At 48.3% G+C, this 23,683-nt stretch overlaps 10 protein-coding genes across 10 annotated transcripts; 3 read left to right on the top strand and 7 right to left on the bottom strand.

Annotated features, from left to right (window-relative positions):
• Nucleotides 1-246: 246 nt before the first annotated feature.
• N7484_002016 (Mitochondrial carrier protein) lies at nt 247-1,362 on the bottom strand (the record flags this gene model as incomplete). Its single annotated transcript, XM_057112436.1, has 5 exons — nt 247-712; nt 771-943; nt 995-1,138; nt 1,188-1,256; nt 1,309-1,362. 5 exons carry the CDS (start codon nt 1,360-1,362, stop codon nt 247-249), a joined length of 906 nt encoding a protein of 301 aa, XP_056977173.1.
• Nucleotides 1,363-1,527: 165 nt separating this feature from the next.
• On the top strand, nt 1,528-3,889 carry N7484_002015 (uncharacterized protein; the record flags this gene model as incomplete). The annotated part of the gene is made up of 4 exons (XM_057112435.1): nt 1,528-1,605; nt 1,655-1,743; nt 1,791-2,152; nt 2,202-3,889. The coding sequence occupies 4 exons, from the start codon at nt 1,528-1,530 to the stop codon at nt 3,887-3,889; spliced, it is 2,217 nt and encodes a 738-aa protein (XP_056977172.1).
• Nucleotides 3,890-4,271: 382 nt separating this feature from the next.
• N7484_002014 (sugar transporter) lies at nt 4,272-5,981 on the bottom strand (the record flags this gene model as incomplete). The annotated part of the gene is made up of 4 exons (XM_057112434.1): nt 4,272-4,760; nt 4,809-5,486; nt 5,541-5,781; nt 5,830-5,981. 4 exons carry the CDS (start codon nt 5,979-5,981, stop codon nt 4,272-4,274), a joined length of 1,560 nt encoding a protein of 519 aa, XP_056977171.1.
• Nucleotides 5,982-6,383: 402 nt separating this feature from the next.
• On the top strand, nt 6,384-7,694 carry N7484_002013 (uncharacterized protein; the record flags this gene model as incomplete). The annotated part of the gene is made up of 2 exons (XM_057112433.1): nt 6,384-6,830; nt 6,882-7,694. The coding sequence occupies 2 exons, from the start codon at nt 6,384-6,386 to the stop codon at nt 7,692-7,694; spliced, it is 1,260 nt and encodes a 419-aa protein (XP_056977170.1).
• Nucleotides 7,695-7,764: 70 nt separating this feature from the next.
• N7484_002012 (tyrosine-protein phosphatase) lies at nt 7,765-8,646 on the bottom strand (the record flags this gene model as incomplete). The annotated part of the gene is made up of 1 exon (XM_057112432.1): nt 7,765-8,646. One exon carries the CDS (start codon nt 8,644-8,646, stop codon nt 7,765-7,767), a length of 882 nt encoding a protein of 293 aa, XP_056977169.1.
• Nucleotides 8,647-9,927: 1,281 nt separating this feature from the next.
• N7484_002011 (putative mannosylphosphate transferase (Mnn4)) lies at nt 9,928-10,928 on the bottom strand (the record flags this gene model as incomplete). Its single annotated transcript, XM_057112431.1, has 2 exons — nt 9,928-10,024; nt 10,081-10,928. The coding sequence occupies 2 exons, from the start codon at nt 10,926-10,928 to the stop codon at nt 9,928-9,930; spliced, it is 945 nt and encodes a 314-aa protein (XP_056977168.1).
• A 1,859-nt stretch (nt 10,929-12,787) lies between these two features.
• hsp88 (Hsp70 chaperone Hsp88) lies at nt 12,788-15,256 on the bottom strand (the record flags this gene model as incomplete). Its single annotated transcript, XM_057112430.1, has 4 exons — nt 15,140-15,256; nt 14,997-15,028; nt 13,460-14,891; nt 12,788-13,393 (listed from the first exon to the last, which is right to left on the bottom strand). The coding sequence occupies exons 1-4, from the start codon at nt 15,212-15,214 to the stop codon at nt 12,788-12,790; spliced, it is 2,145 nt and encodes a 714-aa protein (XP_056977167.1). The 5' UTR covers nt 15,215-15,256.
• Nucleotides 15,257-17,291: 2,035 nt separating this feature from the next.
• Nucleotides 17,292-17,825, bottom strand: N7484_002009 (nucleoside deaminase; the record flags this gene model as incomplete). Its single annotated transcript, XM_057112429.1, has 1 exon — nt 17,292-17,825. One exon carries the CDS (start codon nt 17,823-17,825, stop codon nt 17,292-17,294), a length of 534 nt encoding a protein of 177 aa, XP_056977166.1.
• Nucleotides 17,826-18,489: 664 nt separating this feature from the next.
• N7484_002008 (nucleobase cation symporter-1 family protein) lies at nt 18,490-20,097 on the top strand (the record flags this gene model as incomplete). Its single annotated transcript, XM_057112428.1, has 1 exon — nt 18,490-20,097. One exon carries the CDS (start codon nt 18,490-18,492, stop codon nt 20,095-20,097), a length of 1,608 nt encoding a protein of 535 aa, XP_056977165.1.
• A 395-nt stretch (nt 20,098-20,492) lies between these two features.
• On the bottom strand, nt 20,493-22,914 carry chsD (chitin synthase D; the record flags this gene model as incomplete). Its single annotated transcript, XM_057112427.1, has 3 exons — nt 20,493-22,578; nt 22,644-22,810; nt 22,861-22,914. The coding sequence occupies 3 exons, from the start codon at nt 22,912-22,914 to the stop codon at nt 20,493-20,495; spliced, it is 2,307 nt and encodes a 768-aa protein (XP_056977164.1).
• Between the last annotated feature and the right edge of the window lie 769 nt (nt 22,915-23,683).

The following is a 23,683-nucleotide window of genomic DNA, read 5'->3' as shown; positions in this document are numbered from 1 at the left end:
TTGCTACGATATAGTTAGATGTGACAGGAGCAGGGTTCGAACCTGCGACAGGAAAAAAAGAGCAGAAAATTCGAAAACCAAAAAGAAACTGCTCACGTCCAGATTTGAACTGAAGACCTCGGCATTACTAGTGCCGCGCTCTACCAACTGAGCTACGCGAGCGGCTGTTGTATTTCGGTTCGTAAATACGCATCTCGAAAATCCTTGGGGCAAGCTTATATCATCAAGTCTATAGTGTGAATACAATTATCTATGCGATCCGGGCGACAAGATTGCCGATACCTCTTCATAAACGGAGAACACAATCCCGCCACTCAAAAGGAGACGACCCAGTCGCATGGAACTGCCTTTCCAAAACCCCCGGATTCCATAGTCTTTGATCACACTCCTGGAGGCCTCCATAATGCCAGCTCCCTGGACACCCTGTGCTCGTGTCTTGATCGTGTCAAACGGCTGTGTCGCATAAACAGTTATAACACCCGCGATGGCACCGATACCGAATGTTGTGAGCATGTTCGTCTTGATTCCATTGGCCTTGATAGTCTCCTTCAGCATATTGTACGTCCCCATACGCACTGCGGAGGTGGCTGATTGCTTCATCATGGTGGAAACAAGACCTCGATAAAGCTCCGTGATACCATGTCTCTGAACCAATACCTTTGTCGCATGGAGACTGGATTTAAATTGACGAGCCCCCTTCGCGTCGTCGATTCTGCGCGTTGATCAGTCAGCACGAATTATTTCATGGATCCATGACGGGAATTACGTACAATGCAGTTTTGATTCTCTCTGTGGGGGTGACTGCCAGTACACTCTCTACTGCACCTGCAGTCATTCCAGCAAGTATACCCCGGCCAGGTGAGAGCACACCACGCTCATCGGCGAGGGAATTGCGAATGGTATCGTATGACACAAATCGGACAGCAGCTTTCGCCGTGGTACCCTGGATACACGATCAACATAAGATGGAATTGAGGTAATTGCTAATACCTACAACAACAAGAGTCGAGCATCCGGTGTATAAAGCACCGACACCTTCTTGCTTTGCAACCTGGAAAATGAGGCGTAGTGGATTAGATGTCCGAACTGCGCTATTATTCAACAGTTGCACGCGAGTTTTTGAATACTCGAATGGATACTGCAAGAAATTAGTTCTAGAACGAGAAGTTGTGAAATAGGGCACCGACAGTGATGGCAGCTTCCACTCCGCCCGCAACTCCGCCGGACACAAGGGAAACCCATTGGGGCGTCTTGACCTGAACTAGGTTAGCAAGGGTGACAAAGCAACTGAGAATGAATCAGAATTACCCGTTGAGGCTTCTTTATCTCGGTTTGTTCCGATTTAGCAACAATAGCAGCCATGGTGGGTGAATATCGATTAGGGGGTTGGGATTGGTCCTCGGGCCCCGACTTATAGACCCTCTGATTTGTGGGGAAAGCGGGGAGCGGAATGTAACTTGCCGCGGACAACAATGTTCCGTCTTCCGGTATTTGCCTCACCCGTGGAAATTCTTTTGACTTGTCGCCATGATAGTCATGGACAGAAAGTCTCCGTCCAAACCACGGAGAGCCGCTAAGGCCTGCGTTTTTTGCCGACGTAGGAAGGTAAGTCAATTGCGACGGGAGTTTTGGTCCGTGGGCTAAGACAGTACAGTTTCGTTGCGACAATGAGAAACCAACATGCTCCAGCTGCAAGACATATGCACAAGATTGTACCTACGCACCCAGGCCCGAGAAGCAAAGGTACGTCATCCGTAGCCCACCAATATCACTCTACTGACTGTGTGAAGACCAACAAAAGCTCGTCTATCACGATTGGAAGAAGAGAATGAACAGCTACGGCGGCAACTCGGGCGCGTTGATTCCCATTCGAATGATGGAGATGTTTCCACAAGAGGCAGCCCGTCTCAGTCGCGGCAAAATACACAACCTCCTTCAGAGATGTCGAATACAGTCCCAAGTACAGATTGGTCTCACTCGGCCGTCTCGCGAATCTTCATTTCACCGAATGGTGATTCAAGCTATCATGGGCTTACAAGCACATTATTTGATGATGCGCCGACTGATCGACATGGTCATCCTCGGTCAACAGATCCACAAGTGCCGATAGAGCATATTCGAAAGCAGTTGATGGGAGAAGCTGCCTACCAGCGTAAGACGCATGCTTATCAGAGAGGTTTCAAAATCTAATCATCGCGTAGGGCAATTAGAAACATTGAACATGCGACAAGGGAAGCTGGACTTTGATGGAGTTGATCCCGAATTGGGAATGCATCTCCTGAATCTACATTGGAATCGGCAGCACCATTCATTTCTGATCACGTACCGCCCGGCTTTTATGCGGGATATGGCCAACGGTGGTCCATGCTTCTCGAAACTCCTATTAAACGCAATTTACTTCGGTGCATCAAAATTTAGCAACCGTCCCGAAGTTCGCCGGGATCCCGATGATGTTCGGACGGCGGGATGGAGATTTCGCCTGCGAGTGAAAGAGTTGCTTGGCAGTGCTTTGGACCGAAGCGAAATTACCACAATTCAAGCTCTACTAGTGATGACCAGTTCCCTGTTTGCATTGGGAGATGAGCGCAGTGCTGCGTGGCTCTATGCCGGAACAGCATTTAGAATGATTATCGATTTGGGCATGCACGTTGATGCTACAATGCTGAGCAATATACGTCGCCTCTCCGATGAAGACATAGAAATCCGTCGTCGAGTTTTCTGGGGGGCCTTTGTCGTGGATAAGATTCAGTCCCTATACCAGGGTCGGCCTGCAAGCCTGCAGGATTTCGATACGAAAGTGTCAATAACATTTCTGGACCAATATGAGGAGCTTGAACACTGGCAGCCTTTTGCATATACAAATGTGCAGTCATATCCGGGCTCCCCTGCATACAGTGTTTCAACCTTTACGGAGCTTTGCAAGTTATCATTAATCCTGAACGGTATTCTGAACAAAGTATACTCGGAGCGAAGTTCAAACCGGTCCCCCCAGGAACTAATCACTACACTGAATGCCTTGAATGAGCAGCTCAAAGATTGGCATGATGCGCTGCCGGAGCATTTACGGTTCGGTATTCCCACAACGCAAGTTACCCCACCACCCCATGTCCTCTCTCTCTTGGCACTCTACAACGTGCTTCTCATCCTTCTCCACCGACCCTTTGTGGCGGAAGGACATCTCCATACAACAGATCCCTCAGTTGCCGTCAGTTCTTTCACTACGTGTACGACAGCAGCAAATCGAATAATTCACATCCTCCAAGCTTACGACCACACATTCTCCATAAGGCGTGCTCCGTATCTGATTTCATACGCGACTTATGTCGCTGCCACAATTTACGTCCGAGTTGCTGCCCAAAGAAAAGATGGCAGTAGAGCGCACTCAAATCTTCGGACATGCCTTGACATATTCCAAAAGAACCAAGAGACGAATTGGGCTGTTCGCAGAGCAAAGAATGTGATTGTGCATCTAATGGATCGAATGGGGGTTGATTTGAGTGTCCCCCATCAGGAACGCGAGCCCCGATCATGCCATGATATCAATGGGCAAACGGTGCATTTGGATGGAGTTCCTGCCGTAGATGGGGATCTTATACCGGCTGCCTCACCGAGTCAAATGACGCCTCCAGAAACAGAGGCCTCAGAGTTGGATATGGACAGAATTATCCAGAGCTTTATTCGGCAGCAGGCAAGACCAGGCGAAGGACAGGTGTTCGAAGAGCCTAGCTACCATGCTCTCCCTGGTCCTACGGTCCCAGTCCAGACGCCAGGCATTTTCACTCCTTCTATTGTTCCAGGATACAATGACGCATATTTTGATGCCCAGTTCGACGATGACATGTTGTTCGGATTCAATGGATCTGTACAAGATAGCATATTGTATCAATAGAGAATTACTACAATATTTTGCTTTGCAATTCCGCATCATAAATTCGAAGGATTTACCGCAGTATCTACATAGGGGACTAAATGAGCATTTTCCTCTGTTGAATTAATGTCACCTCACACCTGGGAGTTAGTCTCGTACCTGGATTGACCTCACTGCGCGATATCGATAAAGAATCACATACTTACTAGCAGAACACAGATGAGCGCCCTCAAGATCATCGTTGCATCAGTCAAGTAAGGTCAAAATTGGCAATTCAACGAGAATTCCTGGATTCATGCCCATTGTAAGCCCGCTAATATTCCTTAGCATGCACGGTTCTGATGAAATGTCACATAAAATCGCTCATATTTTGTAAAGACAAAGAAGGAAAGTCATAATACTATTAAACGCTTTCAACCTGCTCGATGACTCCCTTCTCATCGCTTCCTTCATCCGCGATTGGGTCCAATCTCATCCTTGGAACAAGCCCCCGTCCTTCGAAAAGAGCATCCACTTCTTCCAATTTCATGCCTTTCGTCTCCGGAATCATAAACCAGACAAAAGGCACGGCCAAGGTAGTACAAGCAGCGAATACAAAATATGTCCCAAAACCGATGTTTGAGATCATGTATGGCGTGCTTCTCGCAATGACAAAATTGAATAGCCAATGCGTTGCAACACAGATACTCATGCACAAACCACGCACGCGCAGGGGATAAATTTCAGAGCAAATGACCCAAGGAACACCGGCCCAGCTGAAGCAGAAAGATACAGCGAAGACGAAGATGAAGACTGCTGCTGCGTAGGAAGTTCCACTGAGAGATCCGTCCGAGGAGGTTGCAGTTGAGCTTTGGACTTTGACGAATGCTCCAATGAGCCACATTGAGATTGCCTGATCATGTCAGCTTTTGTTTAGGATTAAGAAAGCACGGGGCCTTACGATCATGATGCTTCCACCGACCAACATCGACTTCCTTCCAAAGCGGTCGACAATGAAGAACATCGCAATGAAGACCGCTACCAAGCGGACAATACCGTAGATCCCAGTCGATACCAGAGTCGCTTCAGTACCCTGCAGGCCAATCGACTTGAAGATTCGAGGAGAGTAGTAGTTGATTGCGTTCGATCCACACATCTGGAAGAAGATCATAATCATTACTCCAATGAAGACACGGTTCCGGAGTCCAGGCTCCATAAGCTCTTTCCAAGCAGCACGGGTATTTCCAAGGCTATCCGAAAGCTCGACCTCAAGCTGATCCAAAATGTCGTTTACCTCTTCCTGAACAGCTTGGTGGTCAGCAGGAAGACCACGCAAATTCGAAAGAGTTTCGATTGCTCGGGCTCTCCCATAGGTCTTTGCTACCCAACGCGGAGATTCAGACATAAATATCAATCCAATTAGAAGAAGTCCACCTGGGATGAGCTGCAATGCAAATGGTGTCATCCACTGTGCAGATGTTGGTGCCATGTTACGATCGACACCAAAATTTATCCAGAATCCCAGACAGGTACCGAGTTGCACGCCGATCTCGTAGATGCCAACGAGTCGGCCTCGAATTTGTGGCGGTGCGCACTCGGCTGTGTACAAAGGTACCAACATGCTGGCGAAGCCGACACCCTAAAATAAATTAGCAATGATGGGCAATGATGTGTCTTTGGGGGACATGCTTACCACGCCGCCAATGACTCTGCCCACGAACATTATATCTTTGTTTCCGGCGGATGCTGTTTGCATAATAGATCCCACAATGAAAGCAACTGCGCCAATGGCCAGGGCTACTCGACGGCCTAGTTTATCTCCCACCGGTGCTGCTGCTAAAGAACCGAAGAAACAGCCCGCTTGTAAAAGCGACACAATGTTTGCCGAAAAGGCATCATGAACTGACTCAGATGCACCTTCTAGTCCGAAATCCCTAGTAACAATTAGTAAACGACTGTGGGTGGTTGTGCTATTGACATACCTCTGGAATGAAGTCAAATCAATTGATGTGCCGATGAATGCTAAATCATATCCAAAAAGAAATGCACCCATGGAGGCGACTATTGAAAGGATATAAACACGTGCATTATGTTGAGGAGCATCCATTGGTGCCGCCTGAACTGGATTTGTCATGTTGTAATTGAGAAGTGTGAGACTTTGCTTCAGAGCTTTTGGGAAACTCCAGTTGCTTTTTCTGTCGCATGCTGCTATCAAGGTTTTATGTCCAGCATGCCAGGACGCACCCCGCATTGAATCTGGGGACCCCATATTTCTCAATCGACGAAAAACGTGGTGGCGAGATTGACGAGTCGCTTGCCGTGGGCCTTTTTCATCCATGGAAGCTGAGTTGCCGCGGAACGGGAACGTTCCACCCGTTCGATGTATAGAGCCGAGTGGAAAGACGCGAATGAATGGAAAACTTGAAATTGGAGTATCTCAATTGAAAATCATCGTCATATATAGCCTCGGTTGTAGCGCTGGTGTTAAATTGTATCATTCCAACGAAGAACAAGTACACTCCACTAAAGAAATATCATGGCACCAGCAGCAACTCTATCCATTGCCGACACTTACGCGGCACCGAACCTCTTCCCATTGAAACCATATGTCCGAATTCCGACCAGGCACTCTCTGCCTGCAGTATGGATGCGCTCGGGGACTTCGAAGGGTCTCTTCATTCACCGAAAAGATCTACCCGAGTCAGTAGATCAATGGGCACCGATTCTGTTATCAGCAATGGGGTCATCAAATGGAAGTGGCAAGCAGCTTGATGGTGTTGGTGGCGCTACCTCGACAACATCTAAAGTGGCAGTGGTTGCGAAGTCTCAGCGAGAAAACATCGATGTCGAGTACACTTTCGTCCAGGTTGCACCTGATCAGGCAGTCGTGGACATGACTGGCAACTGTGGAAATATCGCGTCTGGTGTGGCCCCATTTGCTTTAGATGAGGGGCTTGTCAAGGCGAAGCCAGGTCAAACTGAAGTGAGTAGATCGATGACATCCTCATATCATACCGACTGACTCGTCTTATAGATCGACGTCCGTATTTTGAACACCAATACTGGACAGACTATTGTGGAAACAATCCAGACTTCTGGTGGTTTCTTCAGAGAGGAAGGGACCTGTCATATTCCCGGTGTAGAGGGCACATCTAGTCCTATCAAGGTAGCATTCCTCAACCCAGGGGGTAGCATGACAGGAAAGATGTTCCCAAGCGGCGCAACAAAGGAGACATTGACAGTTCAATCACAAACCGTGGGGAAATTTCAAGTGCGCGTGAGTCTTGTCGACGCGGCAAACCCGTTTGTCCTTGTTGATTCTCGCTCTTTGAAAATTGAAGGCCGCCCCCAGTGGCCGGATGCAACAGATGCAGAGTTCATCCTTGTGGCGGAGGATATTCGAAGAGAAGGTGCAGTACGTTTCGGATTAGCTGCGGATGTGGCGAAAGCAAGCACTGTTCGAGGCACACCGAAAGTCGCGTTCTTGTCTGCACCTGCTGATGAAGGTTCCGATCTGGATGTGTTGTCATTTACCATGGGTAAACCGCATGCCAGTCTGCAGCTTACTGGTGCAGTTTGTATAGGTGCTGCGATGGCTATTCATGGCACAGTTGCATGGCACTTGGCCAATGAAGCACGGATCGATAAAGGTCCTAGACATGGGATGGAGATTGAAGGTCAGAAGATTGCGGATGCTATACCCGTTGGAATTAGACATCCCGCTGGTGTGATACAGGCCGAAACAGTATTGGGTCTGGACGAACAGAGGAACATTGACGTGAAGCATGTTGCTGTAGTACGAACTGCGCGTCGGCTCTTCGAGGGCAATGTTTTCTATAGAGCGTGAAAGACCAAAGTGTCAGGTAAAAACACGTCTTTCAAATTTAGTCATCGATAAACAAATTAGAACATTCCATCTATTCCGCAGTTGTACCCGCAACGGTGACAATGGAAATAATCCGATCAAGCTCATCCTCGTGCAGCCCACAGAACTCAACAAAGTATTTCCGCGCGCCTTCAAATTTAACTGCCACGATCTCGTTCAAGAACGCCCTCATACACCCGGGATGACTGCCCATCAGAGCCTCCGCCTGTTCACGAGTCGAGACCTCGCCTTTCTCCAAAACTCGCTTAATCAAGTATTCTCCCCATGCTCCCAGTCCCTCTTTTGTAAGCGCATAATCAGCCACGATAGTTTCATCCGCAACCCCACACAACTTGAGAAGCAATGCGGCAAATACACCAGTCCGATCTTTTCCAGCTGTACAGTGAAACAGGATCGGGGTATCAGGGTTGTTCAGGATATGAAGCATAATCGTACGGAAACTATCCGTCTTTGCTGCGCTGCGTGCAATTCCTTCGTAGGCTTGGGCAAAGCCTTTGAAGACAGCTTCGTCATCTACACCTTCCCCGGTGATTCCATATCGCTTTGCCAGCGCACCGGGGGAAGAGTCTTTATTAGGGAAAACAGGGACCGCGTATCGAGTTGTCCCCGGGATATCAAGAAGAGAATCCGGAGAGCGGGCAATAAGAAGCTCAATCTCTTGCTTTGAGCGGAAGTCAAAGACGGCTTGAACATGAAGGTTCTGGGTCAGTGTCTCCACTCCAGGCGGGGTGATTTGAGACGGCTGTGCAGAACGAAATAAGAGGCCTGATCTGATGCACCGGCTTCTGATTGGGGACTCGTTCGTCAACGAGAGAGGCTGGCATGCATGACCTCCAACATCGCGAACGTTGGGGACACCGTCGACCAAGATGAATGGTGACGATTGTGTCGGAGTAGCTCCGTTCTGAGTCATGTCGAAGCTTCTTGTAGGCCAGCGCCACGAAATGGGGATATGGGGGAGGGTTGGGTTTCAAAGGTAGGTAAATTTATAAGAGTGGTGCCGCAGCAAGAAAAGGCTTATTCGATCCCGGTATAACACCCATCATGTATGGTTGCACCCCAGCAGTCGTTATGGTGGGTCTTCATTCTGGCCGAGGCTAATTTTGGAGTCATCCGGGTAAGCACTACTTTGCGTATGGAGGGGTACAGTGACTTTCATACCACTACCGCAGTCTGTTTCAGTGATTGTATTCTCGTCATCTGAACAGGAGCTCAGAGCACACTGTAAGCTCTTACTGAAAGCTATTATTTCCAAAAGATGTGGGTCATTGGACTGTGCAACACCGTGGGGGATGCTGATGTACCCCTCATTTGAAAATCGAGGTATTACCATACACAGTCTCGGAGGTTTCCATACCAGCAGAAATACTCTAACAAATCAATACACTTGGGTCTGAAACGTTTGCTTGGTTCCTAATCCTGATGATCTGAGAGGTCCTTTCTCCGGGAGCATTACACTAGTGCTGACAACAAACTTACCGAACTAGATCCCTCAAAGCCTAATAATGCCCTTGAGCCGGTATTTGGCCGATGTAAGCTGATTTAAATGATCATGCCTAGACTGCTGAATGTACGCTCGCAGGGCTATGTGGAATTTCTACGAAAAGCACTGCAAGCTCTCATTCCATGGGACTTGATGTGAGCCAAAGTAAAGTTTTGTTTAACGAGTATAGAAAGTAGTGCAAATAAAGTGTTGCCACGTGCTAATCACATGCACCTAGCTTCGTCTAGTAGTATTTTCTTCACCATCTTAAATTGAACTTCCATGGGATCATCGAACCGGATCCAAGACAAAAGCATCATAAAATTTCTATTTATGCGAAAAGATGAGGCAGCGAAAGAATATACCAATTTCTGCACCAAACTTTCCCAATATTAGGAAAATTCATTCAAGCGGCTCTATAAGAGCAAAATGCGAAATCCAATTTTATGCTAGATCCTGTAAACGCCCTGCCTAGATGAGAACATATGCAACCGATATCAAAACAGACCCATGTTTCCCAGCCGGGCTAACCAAAATGCCAGATGTACAAAAAGTGAGATCAGAAATGTCGCAACAAGTCAAAGGCCGTGCTTGACTCCGAGTGGACCAATCATGAATATCCACAATGCAAGAGATCGGAGAATAGGGGATGATAAGACAAGAGGAGAAGGGGAAAAACCAACGGAGAAGAGGATGATGATGGCCAACCAATCACTCATACTGCTTCTCACCAGAGGAAAGCTTGAGGCTCAATTTAGCCAAGACCTCATCGGAAATCCATTCCGTCAGCTCAGGGAACCAAGTATGACTGCGATAATAGTCAATAAACGTCCAACATTAGAAGAGCCAAAGGGATCAACTCACTTATGAAACTTCGTATTAATCAAAGCCTGCTCCGAATACTCCTCCAACAATACCGTATCATACCCAAACGGCACCTTGGCCTGAACGCCCTCAAAAGAAGTCCGTCGTAACGGATAAATATCCCCAACCCGATATTTGTGGAAATTTTTACATCCCCAAACTCCCGGCTCCGTATCAGGCTCCAACAGACTCAACCCCGTGATATCAATGTACAGTCCGGTATCAATGTCGATCCACCGCGCATCAATAATATTATGACCCTGTCCATGATCGCGCTGTCTCGCCCACGGATTAATATCAAGCAGATACTGCCTCTTCTCCCGCGAGTCTGGAGCCGTATACTCGACGATCGTGTGGTTGAAGTGATCCGCTAGGTATGTAAGTGTAGTATCAGGAACTTGTGTATCCATATCCCAGTCCCAGGGCAGGATTTTGCCGTTCCACCACCAGCCCAGTAAAGTTCCATGCGCAATCCAGGTTTCCAATTCGTTTTCGTTGAAGAAATTCAAGTATGCGCGAATCATGTGCGTGAGGGTTTCGGCGCGGGCGGCGTCCTCTACTGGGCTGGTGAAGAAACGGATATCATAGTGGCCGAGGATGTCGTCGCGGCCTGGTTCGTGGAAGTATTTATATTCGGCGGAAGCGTTTAGGCCATATTTTAACCAGAGAGGGTCGGTGAGGGTTTTATCGGTCCATTTTGTGCTGCTAGATTTTGGTTCCGGGTCTGGTATTGGGCCGGGATTGGGCTGACTGGTTCGGATATGTAGGTCTGGTTTGCTGGGTAGGGCTATGGCCGCTGTGGACCAGAGTGCAGGGACGGCGGCTACGAGCAACGCTCGCCACTGCATCTCCGGCCGGTTTCAAATGGTGTATATTATAAATTTGACGAATGTTCGCAAGACTGCATCGATTTTCTCATGCTCGAGCTGGGAATTGAGCTCCGCTTCCGCTTCCGCTTTCTTTCTGAGAGCTGGTGAACGGATGATGTACTGTACACTTTAATATCGACCAAGATGGGGGTTTATGCGGTGGACCTGCGTTGAGGATGAGGTATATGTACAACGGACGTTGATCCGCAGGGTTGAAAATAGGGAATGAAGGGTCAAATAATAGATTGCGTTAAACTAGAAGATTGCGAGAAAGAAAAAAGGGCAGAAGCAGGGACTCCGCAAGAACCAACGATGATCCATCCGACCAATCCGGCGGGCTATGGAGATTCAGGGAAAAAAGCACTGGACAAACTGGTAACTGGTGGCCTGGAGCGGGGCGGCTTGGAGCGGATGGATATCCCCACTGTTGGGACCCAGGTTCACACGATCTGCTGACAGGGAATGAAGAATAGGGGGTACAAGGGGTGATTATACCAGAGCGGGAAACATAGGGCCGAATTTCGTGAAGATTGCTCGGGATCAGCGTTCTTAAAATCCGTGGAGGGGCCGCTAGATGCCAATTCGAACTTCCAATTACGCAACAGGGGAGGAATAGTTTCAGGTAAAGCTGGAAGGGATGATACGAATACGATGATCCGGGGGGGACTAATCAATGACAGTGAAGCAGCTGTATATGTAACCCCCTAGTTGCAGTAAATACGAAAGAACTACTTTATACGGAGTACAGGGGTCAAATCTATAGATCATAAAACTATCGCGTGCCGGCTTTCCCACCTTGGCCCCGCTCCGTTTAGCTATGGCGTATAAGCTCGGAACAATTCTGCTCCAAGCGAGCACGAAAGAAAAAACAAGCTTATTGGATTTAAACTTTTTTTTTTCGAATGGTCTCTTTCTCTATAATCAAGGAATATCAAACCCCTCTCCAAGGAACAAGGAGCATCCCCCTGAATCCCTGAGTCCCTGAGTCCCAGAGGACCCTGTAAAAAGTAAAAATTCGAGGAACGATCTTGGCAGCGCCAAGCTCACCCTGGGCTCGGACCCACAATTGAACAGGGCTAATGGGGTGAAAACTACCGTAAACGCGTTAGTGAGAACGACGGACTCCATTAGACACATCATTTAATCAATTGGGGCTTATAGTTTTCCGGCATACCCGGCCACCCGACATTTTGCCAATTTGGAGGTTATATCCCATGTGCGCAGGGACAATTCATGGTCGGGAACAATGACACTGTCCCTGTCCCTTCTGCCCGGTTTTGCTCGATGAACCATGGATTTGCCAAGGACTTTTTGCACATTCGGTCCTGCTCCGAATCCTGGCTGAGTGATAAATCATGGCAAAGTCCGATACGATGAGCATCAGGGACCGAATACGAGAATATTGAATATTCAAATTTCTTAGGCACGGGAAGAAATAGGGTTATTTAAAGTGATCGCCAGGTAGCACAGCCTTTCGGTGCAGATCACAGGAACAGGGATCCGGATCGACGATGATCGGAGCAGGGATGAGGACTACATAACGACATTCCCAGGAAGATCTTTTACGCGACACGATTATATCAATATTCAAGTCATAGACATGGAATTCATCTATTCATTGAGAAAAAAGCGGTCTACGTCATAACGGGGTGCCATTAACAAGAAAGAAAACAATGTGACCAACTCAAGCCAGTTGATCGGGTCTAGGTCCGTGAAAACATCTCTTGAGCCTTTTCGTCATCATGTGAACGTCGCTTCCAATCATAAAAAAAAAGGCGTACGACGCCCATACCAAAGTAAAACAGGGGGAAAAAAAAACAGATCAGATCATACTAAATCTACTGCTTCTCCTCGGTCTCGGCCTCACCCTCGGCGGGCGCATCCTTCATCTCAGCGTCGCCCTCGGCCTTCTTCTCCTCCTCGGCCTTCTTGGCGTCCTCCTCAGCCTTCTTGGCCTCGAGCTCGGCGCGGCGCTTAGCGGCGGCCTCCTCCTCAGCCTTCAGGACGGCCTGGCGCTCAGAGTCAACCTTCTCCTTGTAGCGCTGGATGATGGGACCGGCAATGAAGCGGATATCATCCATCTTGGCGACGTAGACGGACTTGGTGGTATCGTCACCCTCCTCGTACAGCCAGTCCTCGGTGGCCATCAGCTTGGCCTTAAGCTTCTCCTTCTCTTCCTCGCTGGCGAACTCGGCGTAGACGCCGTCGATCTTGTCACGAAGCTCGTAGATAGAAGCCTCGAGCTCGTTCTTCTTCTCGTCGGTCTCGGCGACGAGCTTGTCCTCCATGTACATAGCGTTCTCACGCTCCTGGAGAGCCTCCTTGACGGTCTGGTCAATACCGCCAACACCGGAGACAATGGGCAGGTCACCCTTGCGGACCTGCTTCTTGACCTTGCGGGTCTTCTTGGGCTGCTCCTCACCGTTGGCATCGGTGTCCATGGCCTAAAGAGTAGACGTTAGTACAGATGAACCGATTAATAGGCTAGCGAGAAAGAAAAAAACACTTACGTCACCCTCTTCGGGAACGGGCTCCTCAACCTCCATGTCTTCAACGTAGTAACCGGACTCGACGTTCAGGATACCGTGAAGGTTCAGGCGAGCCTTCAGCTTGCAGATCATGAAGTCATCGTTGGCATCGGCCTTGACACCCTTGACGGAGAAACGGCCAATCCAGGGGTTAACCTTGCCGGGCAGGCCCTCGGGCTGGGAGTAACGAGCCTCGAGGTCGAAAGGCTGCTTGCGGTAGAAAGTAAGGATCTTAGTGGAGGGCATGACGTTGCCGCGGTTGAAGACGGTGAGGTTGGTGTCCTCATCGGGGATCTCGGGGGACTGCTCCCAAGTGAAGTCGATGGGGTAGTTCACAATGTCGTGAACAGCGAAGTCACGGACACGGAAAACGGGGGAGAGGGTAGCGCAGCAGAAAGCACAGCCACGAGCGATGGCCTCATCCTGGTTGAGAGTGAAGGAAAGGGGCTTGTTGAAGAACTTGGAGATGGTCTCCTTGATGGCAGGAACACGAGTGCAGCCACCGACCATCTCGATGTGGTCGATGTCATCGACGGTGAGCTTGGCCTCGGCGAGGGCCTGCTCAAGGGGAACGGTAAGTCGGTCCAGGAGAGGCTTAACCATCTCCTCAAGCTCCTCACGCTTGACCATGGCCTTAACATCGACGTCCTCCATCAGAGACTCGATGCTCATGGGGGCCTGGGGGTTGGCCGACATGACCTTCTTCATCTTCTCAGCGGCAGCAACGGTACGGGACCAGGCCTTGGGGTGAGTGCGGATGTCAATCTTGTACTTCTCCTTGAACTCATCGGCGAAGCGCTCAGTAAGGGCAATATCGAAGTTACGACCACCGAAGTGACGGTCGCAAGCGGTGGCCTTGACGTTGAGCTCACCCTTGCGGAACTCGACGATAGAGGCAGTGTAGTCACTGGCACCAATGTCGACGAACACAACACGGCGGGGCTTCTCCTCGGGGCCGGGCAGGTCGAGCTTGGTAATACCGTAACCGAGAGCAGTAGCGGTGGTGTCGTTGACTAGGCGGAGGACGTTAAGACCAGCAATGTCACCAGCATCGATCATGGCGCGGCGCTGCACATCAGTGAACCAGGCGGGAACACTGATAGTGACATCGGACACGGGGAGTCTGAGCTCCTTGGAAGTGATATCCTTGATCTTGGTCAAGTACATAGCAACCAACTGAGTAGCTGTGAACTTCTCCTTCTTTCCGAGGTAGTTAACCTCAACACCAGCAAGTCCGTTGACATCACAGATGTTGGCGCTGTTGTATTGCTGCTCGAGCTTGACATCGGGGTCGTCGAAGGAGCGGCCGATCAGGCGCTTCAACGAACCAATGGTGTTTTTGAGGTTGGAGGTCTCTTGTGTCTTGGCGGCCTCACCAATGTGTCTGCTGCGGGCACTGAATCCAACGAGGGAACTGTTGGGCACGAATTTTCGAGTCAGTCATTGCTGGGGCCGAAGCGGAAAAAAAAAAAAATCTGACGGATTATGATGTCAGGTAAGCGTGGTCGCAAGAACTTACGGGGTCTGACGGTTGGAAACTTCATTGGCAATCTATAAGATTCAAAAGATATTCGGTCAGTATCAATTCACATCTATATGGTCGGGTAGTCGTAATTTCGAGGGACGAGGGGTCCCGCAACGATAGGCGGGGCAAATACTCACGATATCTATACCCTTATTCCGGGCAACACCAATCTTGGTGCTCTGCGCACCGAGATCAATACCGACAACAGACATTGTAGGTTGATAGGGAGGAGTGGATCGGGGGGAAAATATGTGGGTGGGAGGATGAAGAGGAGAGGATCACAGGGAAAGGGAAGTTTTGGAGGGGAGAATTTGCACGCCACTCCACTCTTATTATTGGGCGGGGATGAAGGCGATACCAGGGTAATCTGGCGGTCTAGCAAACTTTTGAAGGGGGTATTATGAAGTCCGAAAAAGAGACAATAAGATGGGCTATTGAAAGATTAAAGATTTGATCTTAACTTTTTTCATACACTACTCTTGGGCTATATAGTGACTATGTTTGCCATCCGGACTGTGCGGGCATCGAACCTTCCAGCGGTTACTAGATTCCTTCTTCACCGCTATCAATTTGTGGCAGAAAAATATTCACGCTTGACCGCCAAGATGACGTTACATAATGCTCCACCCAATCCGAATCCTTGGAAATGACAAGTTATGATATCAATCTAAGTGTACTGCATAACAACATCTTCTATCTTCTCTATCAGGAGCGTCTTTCTTTCATCTATAATCTAACTTTTACGGACTCTTGAGATTGCTACAGTTTTCTCTTCATGCATGTTGAAATCAATTGCCTCTTGAACGGCGCAGTAATTGTTTAGTATGCCACCACCGAAATAAAGCCGGGTCATCGCTGTTCAACGAAAATTGAACCCCCAAATCTAGGAAGTCTCGAAGTGAACTCTCGAAGTGGCAGAGAAGCGACGGACTTGGCTGTGCGCAAGTAAACATTTGACAGCGGGCAGATCGTAAGCAAATCGCCATTTTCAATCAAGCGAATGCCATGGTCACTACGCTCAGCATGTAAGAGCCCAGAGCTCCCTTGATATATGAAACGTCGCCTTCCTCGCCTCATGGGCTGTACGCCGTAGTCCAGCCTCCTTGGCCTTTTCAATGCGTCTGCGAACAGCTCCCGGGGGGGGGGGGGGGGTTCAACTTCAGATGAGTAGCCCAACACTACGGATAGATCCATCATCGATAAGTTTATTCGCAGATTCGAAGGTGGCTTCTGCAGAAGCTACTGGCAAGTGACTGAGAAACCACATATTGAGACGAGATGAGACCCTGAATTCGGAGTCAGCACGGTCCAGGGCGCGTTCATTGCCTCTGGTTACTGATGCTATGGGGATGCCACGTGAGGTATGTGACTGTGGATCGAAGAACACTTCTACATGGTGAACACCATCAGCATGAGCCGCGTGAATGTAGGACCATGACAATTCGTAAAAGTCAATCTCGGCGATTAGGACAAACATATTGGCGTAGTGAATCTTGAGAAAGTCGTCAAGAGTGTCGAACGCTTCATATCTCGCTGCCAGAGAATCGGGTCTTTGTAGTGCGAAAAATAAGGGAGAGCAACTGTGTTCTATTTTGCAAGAGAAAAGACCAGCTCAGGAGCCAAAGCACCCTCGAGGTGAATGTGATGTTCACATTTTGGAAGACTGAGAAAGAATGGATGAAGTGGTTGTTTACACATGTTGGCAAGTTCTTCCGTGAATGTTGATTTTGATTATATTCGCCCAATTTCTGAAAGGCATAGTACATATTCTATACCCCCAGCTACCTACTTGCCTTTTCCACGATGGCAATTTTCGAGCTCTCAGCAGATAAGAACTCTCTTAGCAAGCCGCCTTCCAATTTTTGCAAGAGGCGGACGTCGATTTTTGACTCACCCGCAGATAAAATGGGGTCCAACAACAGGTTGGTCCCAAGATTGGCAAAGCGGTCCGAGTGTACATTCGTGCAAGCGAGATCCTGCCATGACGAAGATAGACATGGTATATGACAGAGGCCCCTTATCATCCGGCATTGACTATGACTAAAATCCTAGAGTGATAAGCGCACTGTGGCTTTAAAAGTACCGAACTATGGGGTATACGCCAAGCAAATCTTTGCGGGGAAGTGACTCGAAAAGTTTCTGGATTCTTATGCTTTTTATTCCTAATACGTCTTCTGACTGGTGCTGCGAAATAACAGCTCTTGCATGAATGATACCTAGGCATTCCAAGCTTAGTATATGCCTTCACAAGTGATTGATGATGTGCGAAGAAACAATGCTTACCTTGTTCTAAGCATGTTTCGACCAATATAATGCAGCATCATCCACAACCTTCTGCTCCCAGCCCTCATCCTTCAATGGTCCTAAAACCTCCACAACCGTTTGCCCGGCAGTAAAAACTTCCCGGCATGGCATATCCAGAGTCAGATTCTCCACGTTTCCGGTCCCTGTGAGCTTTTGCAATGTCTTCTCCGACGCCAGGTAGATCAAGCGTCCAATATGAGCCCAGTAGATTGTTCCAGCGCACATAGCACATGGCTCCCACGTTGAAATCATGGTACATTTCGCTAGGTAGTTCCAGTCGTAGTTGTCCGCGGCATTGCGGGCCAATTCACATTCAGCATGGCGAACATGCGAGAGCGAGAGGGATGTCATCAACACGGTTTCATTGTCGGGACCTAGCAAGAGTGCTGCAAATGGTCGCTTGGAATGGACCTCTCGACCTGATGTTTGCAGAGCGAGGCACTTGGCTGCCGCAGAACCAATTTGTTGCTCTGTTAGGGGTAGAGCAGCATGGAGACCGGAAGTGGGATTAGATGCCATGACTTAATGAAGAATTTGATTCGCTGAGAGTGAGGGTTCCAATGTTCAAAAGCGAAAAGTTGGATGTTTTGGCGAGAAGAGGAACATTATTGTAGCACGCAAACTTTCTACTGGCGTAAATACTACGCATACTTTCTTTGAAGACTTGACATTTCAATAAGACCGATAGCGGCGGCATCCGCCGATATAACAGAGAACGAGAATATATCCTTAGCCTGATGCTGGGCTAGTCTTCGCATTTGATTTGCTTCAATCAGAGCGATTAGTACGCACAGGCCGCTGCTGTCGCACACCAGCCATCGACATAGATAAGCAGAACCCCGCATGGCATCAATGCTCCTCGGCAAATGCGGCGAAGCGATTGCCTTTCCTGGCCAAGTAGACAACGTCTCACAGGGGTTGTCCAATCGAATTCCAGATCTTATTAGATATCGGCTAATGCAATTCTTTGGTGCTCATATCTGACTCTGTAGCTTTCCTTTATCTTATCAGTAGAGATTGTCAACCTTGTACTTGCAAATACATGGGGTCTTAATGCAGATGCAGTACCACTTATAGAAATGCGCTCAAGGTTGTCTATGAGAAATGCATTTCAACACGTTTCAAGGTTCAAAGGCAAACATTGTCAGTGTTAGCGGCGACATTTTACATACATGTTTCGATCATGAAGAATTTTATATCATCGCGTTTGCCTCAGCTGCAGGTCCAGCAGGCTGAGTCCAACTTCGTACGCGGAGATGTAAAATGGACAAATAGGGATCTTGATCCTGTCCCGAAGGACATGCGAAAATGGACCGTTCTCAGTTTTATTGGTTACTGGATTTCGGATTGCTTCTCCGTTGCGAACTGGCAGCTGGCGAGCAGCATCATCGCCATCGGGCTCTCTTGGAAAGAATCTTTGGGCATGGTGGCTCTAGGATTCTTTATTCTTTCCATTGTGATATCCATGAACGGAGCCATAGGAGCGATCTACCATATCCCTTTTCCTGTCATTGCACGCGCAAGCTGGGGATTCTGGGGCTCGTATATTCCAATTATTTCGAGGTTGATTCTCGCCGTCTTCTGGTTTGCCACTCAGGTTGTAAACGGGGGGAACTCTGTTGTTGTCATGATCGGAGCTATCTGGCCAAGCTTCTTGGATATCCCGAATGCGCTCCCGGGGAATGCAGATATCACGACACAGGGCATGGTGGGATTTTTCATCTTTTGGCTATTTCAAATCCCCTTTCTTCTGTTCCACCCAAATAGGCTTCGCTGGCTATTTCTCTTCAAATCAGTTGTTGTGCCCATTGCATGGATTGCTATGCTCATCTGGGCCTTTGTCGGTACTTCAAATGCAGGTGATATCTTTTCACAGAAGAGTCAATTGACTGGGTCTTCCTATGCATGGGCCATGATGTCAGCTCTCACATCGGTCATTGGGAACTATGCGACACTTAGTGTCAATCAAGCGGACTTTTCGCGATATTCTTGCGTCAACCCTCGGTGGCATCTACTCTACGTGGTCTTACTCCCAGCATTCTTCACTTTCATTGCGTTTATTGGCATCGCCGTTTCCTCCGCCGGGCAGGCCAAATTCAATACCGACTCTATTCCGTGGGACCCGAACGTTCTCATATCACTCTGGAGTAGTCGGGCTTGTCGATTCTTCGCTGCGTTTTCTTTCGCCCTCGCCGCGCTTGGATCTAATATCTCTGCAAATTCCTTGGCAGCAGCAAATGATCTCTCCGCTATTGCACCTAAATTCATTAATATCCGACGTGGGCAACTTATCTGTGCTCTGCTTGCCTGGGCACTAGTTCCTTGGAAGATTCTTGCATCCGCTGGGAATTTCCTCAACTTTATGTCAGCCTATGCGGTCTTCCTTGGACCTATTGCCGCCATTATGCTATGTGATTATTGGATAGTTAAGCACCGGAAGTACGACTGTCTTGCTTTGTATCGCCCCATGGATATTTATCGGTATTTCCATGGATTTAACTGCCATGCTCTGGTGGCCTTTGTGACGGGCACAGTTCCCAGTCTCCCAGGCTTGATGCATTCCGTAAATGCAAAAATCGAAATTGGGGTTGGAATCCATCCATATGAATTCGGCTGGCTTCTAGGTTTTGTCGGCAGCGCACTTGTTTATGTTGGTCTAAACCTCTGTTTCCCTTATACCAATGCAAATATCAGCATGGCTATCCTTCCGGACGACAATCTGGAAGAAGTTGTGCCGGATGAGAGTGTTGTGGTATTAGATAAGGAATGGAAAGGCAAGGAAATAAGTTGATATCTCAGGGTCTAAAAGAAAGACGGGCTACTTTACAATATTGCGTTGCTCGAAGTGTCGTTTATATTTACAATGGTATTTAGGTATAATATTACTTCCGATGAAGAAATTACTTTCTATTGCTCTGTATCCCTGGATAGTGGAAGACTCATTTTGTCACATTGAAATTCCATGCAGATGTTACAGCGTGACAACGCAAGCAAAGGATAACAGGGGAGAGGCCGATAACAAAAGCCGAGCATTAATATAATGCATTAAAAATATCCTAGAACAGGAAGAGTGCAATGGATCAAAATGATGAAACAACGTGGGAAAAGAAGAAAACGAAAACAAGCGAAATAAAAAGTGGATCGAGAACTCCATGCAGAGTTTATGCCGGACCAAATATGTTGTCATTAGACCATATCCTGAGGTGGATCAAGGGATCGTGATCCCCTGTGCATAGGCCTTGACGGTCTCTGGGGCTCCATGCTTTCACGAGGGTCGGCTACAATGGATTCCTCCAAGGTGTATCGATGACTTTCGGGACGAAGGGTAATAGCAGGGGAGTTGATAGGTCCAGGAATCAACATGATAGGCTCAGGGTCAGCAGGCCAAGCTTCGTCAAAATTGGGACTGATGTCTTTCTCATTTTCCTCCATGATTGGGAGACTGGTTGATGCTCGAGCTTGGCGAGCATAGTATAGCTTCCGCTGGTCTTCCTCACCCATCAAGCTCTCAAAATTGCGGGGAGCTGAAGCGCGGTTGTAAATACCATCAGAAGATGCCGTAAATACAGATTCTAATGAGTCTCGAAATACATCAGGTGGATGGAATTGAGGAGCCTCCTCTGGTGCACCCTGTTGCTGGATTATACCAGGGTCGGTTTCATGAGTGCTGATGTTGAACCCCTCGAGATACTGCTCGGAGGGCGCAAAGCGTCCTTCGATATGACTTGACGGGCGGATTGGAACAGATTGACGTCTTACCAGGCTTGTTCGAAAAGTCTGAACATCCACATTGAACTCATCTCCCTGGTTTTTGGCCTGTTCCACCGCTTGCCCGGGAGTAGTTTGCTCATCGGCAGCGGCAGCATCTGCCCTTGGACCACCCCAGGTACGCTGACCAGCGGTGAAAATCCCATACATCATGTAGATCCAGTTGAATATGGGGTTCAAGATGAACATGACCGGGTAGAGCCATGCCTTGTAGCGCTTGAGACGAAATCCAAAGTATAACATCAGCAAGTAATTTAGCCCCAGAGAGACACCAATAAAGCCGACCGGCAGGTCGGTTGGCTTTTTGGAGGTTGTGATTAAAGCAATGGCCATCATGAAAAATAGCAGCGTGGTGGTTCGGATAGTGTTTTGCATGAACCGAACTAAACACAATAGCGGATAGCGCTTCCACAACCTGGCATCGGTGATCATGCACACTTCATTGGTAATGAATCCCAAGAACCAACGACGCCGCTGCTTCAAAAGGCTGCTGAAGGTTTGTACGGCCTCTGTCTTGCAAAAGGCACCGGTGCACATCTGGATCTGATATGGTTCCTTAGCCCCGACCATGAAAAGATGAGTGAGCCACCTGTCTTCGCCCAAATGACACTTTCCAAAATCAAAGAGGTCGTCGCACTGCTCGGCTTTATCGGCAAAATAGTATTTGGCCATTTTGCGAAAGGCGGAGAATCGCAAGATTGTCAATGCACCCGGAAGACATGTTACAGCACCACAACCGGACTCCACTGAACGCTCGAAGAGTTGCCCATGTATGTACTCCATGTCTTGGAGAACTGTCAGAAACGTATTTCTTTCCGTTGTGGATGTAATGATGCCCGTCATAGCTAGCATACTGCGCTTACTCCCCGGCTTTAGTTCCATATCGTACATGAAGTTTTGCAAGCAAACCCGGTCAAGGATGCAGTCCGAGTCAATGAAAAGAACAAAAAGATCATCATGTCTTTTGAGGTATCCTTTGTACACTTTATCGATAAGCTTAAATGTTTGTTTCTGGCAATGTCTTTTGCCTCCATGCTTGAAACGAGAAACTGTTATCCGAGAGCCCCTATAGCAGACATCGATGCATTGAGGGTAAAATTTCAACGATATTGGGATCCCAAGGTGTTGAATGACTTGAAGATAAGGCTCATCCACTGTGTCGCCATCCCATGAGAGAAAGACGTGAATACAGGATGCTGGGTAATCACAATCGACGACCGAATCGATGGCCTTGATGAGTACCGTAGCATCTTCCTTGTAGACCGGCATTACGACGACTGTCTTGGGTGCTGTTCGATCATCCAGCACTTCTTTGATTCGTTTTGATCTTCCCAAGGAGTGAGTTACGAGTCGATATACACAGAACGACCAGGGTCCAATGAGAAGAGCAGAGAAGGACCAAAAGGCGAACCATTGGAAGCCAATCGATACTCGAGCTGGGAGAAATTGGGTGACTTGAGATGGTAAGGGTAGAGTGAAAATCATGACCGGAAGGAAAGCAAGGCTATCAACGATCGTGGTCAGTCCACCACTTTCAAAGTTTTGCTCGAGATTTGACTGAGAATTTACCGTAGCGCGGTGAACAGAAAAATCATCAGCACCGCAAGGACCCTGATGCTCCAATGATCTGCTTTTTGGTAGACCTTGATCAAGCAGTATATGAACGCTGCTAGCCATAGGACCCATTCGAATGCCGCTGCCAGCATAAACGGCCCGACAATCGCGAGATAAACGACCTGGCATACGTATTAATTGACGCAATGCTGGTAGCTGATGAGTCACCTACGTCTCTTGTCGGCCATTCATCTCCACCAACCCCTCGCCCTGCAGCTCCATCCATGGTCAAATGAAGCGGTCGAAAGTCAGAGGTCGAGTTAGGACTGGGGGAACTCAGAAATTAGACACGTCGTCTTATTTCTGAGGACGGATTTGCAAAGTCAGAGAAAGTGAGTTTGTGTGTCTCGTCATTTTCCAGTTCACATCTCGTTGGACGAAGGCACTTGCGGTTCATTGACTCAGATAGCCATATCACTCGGGTAGGAGGGGCTCTGGATGTACATAGATAAAATAAGGAAGAGAAAAGCTGCACGATATTTGGGATACGGTAAGACAATTGACATGGCGGAGGAAGAGGTTTGTGTTTTGTGAAAGAATAATGTCTATATGGCAGGCACGATAAGCACGTTGAAAAGCCTCGCATTTCGCGTCCATTTCATCCAAGATCTCCAAACTTCCTGTTTTTTCTCACTAGTGAGGCAGTTGAATCTTAACCCCTTTGAAAGCACGGGTAAGTGTCTAGAAACTTTCCGATTGACAATGAATGCATTGACAGAGGACTACAGTATACTACCTGTGACCCACTTCCATTATAGGTCTAGTGCTAACGCCTCAGGCAGAAACAGCTCCGAAAAAAAAAAATCCAAAAATTCACTCCCCGCGCCAGCTCTTATTTAGTCGCGTGTCTTCCCGATTTTATTCTCCTGGATCCTTGGTCGCATTTCTTCAAGCTCCTTTGCTTTACCTTTGTGACACCGATCGCTTATCCGACCGTTGAGTCAGCTCAATTTCCCGAGTCATCTTGCCGCTTTTCTTTGATCTGTCCCGACACC

The sequence above is a fragment of the Penicillium longicatenatum genome, assembly GCF_028827895.1.
Source record: "Penicillium longicatenatum strain IBT 33135 chromosome Unknown contig_1_segment0_segment0, whole genome shotgun sequence".
Classification (NCBI taxonomy): domain Eukaryota; kingdom Fungi; phylum Ascomycota; class Eurotiomycetes; order Eurotiales; family Aspergillaceae; genus Penicillium; species Penicillium longicatenatum.
The sequence above is the reverse complement of the archived record's forward strand: the minus strand, read 5'-3'. Positions and strand labels throughout refer to the sequence as shown.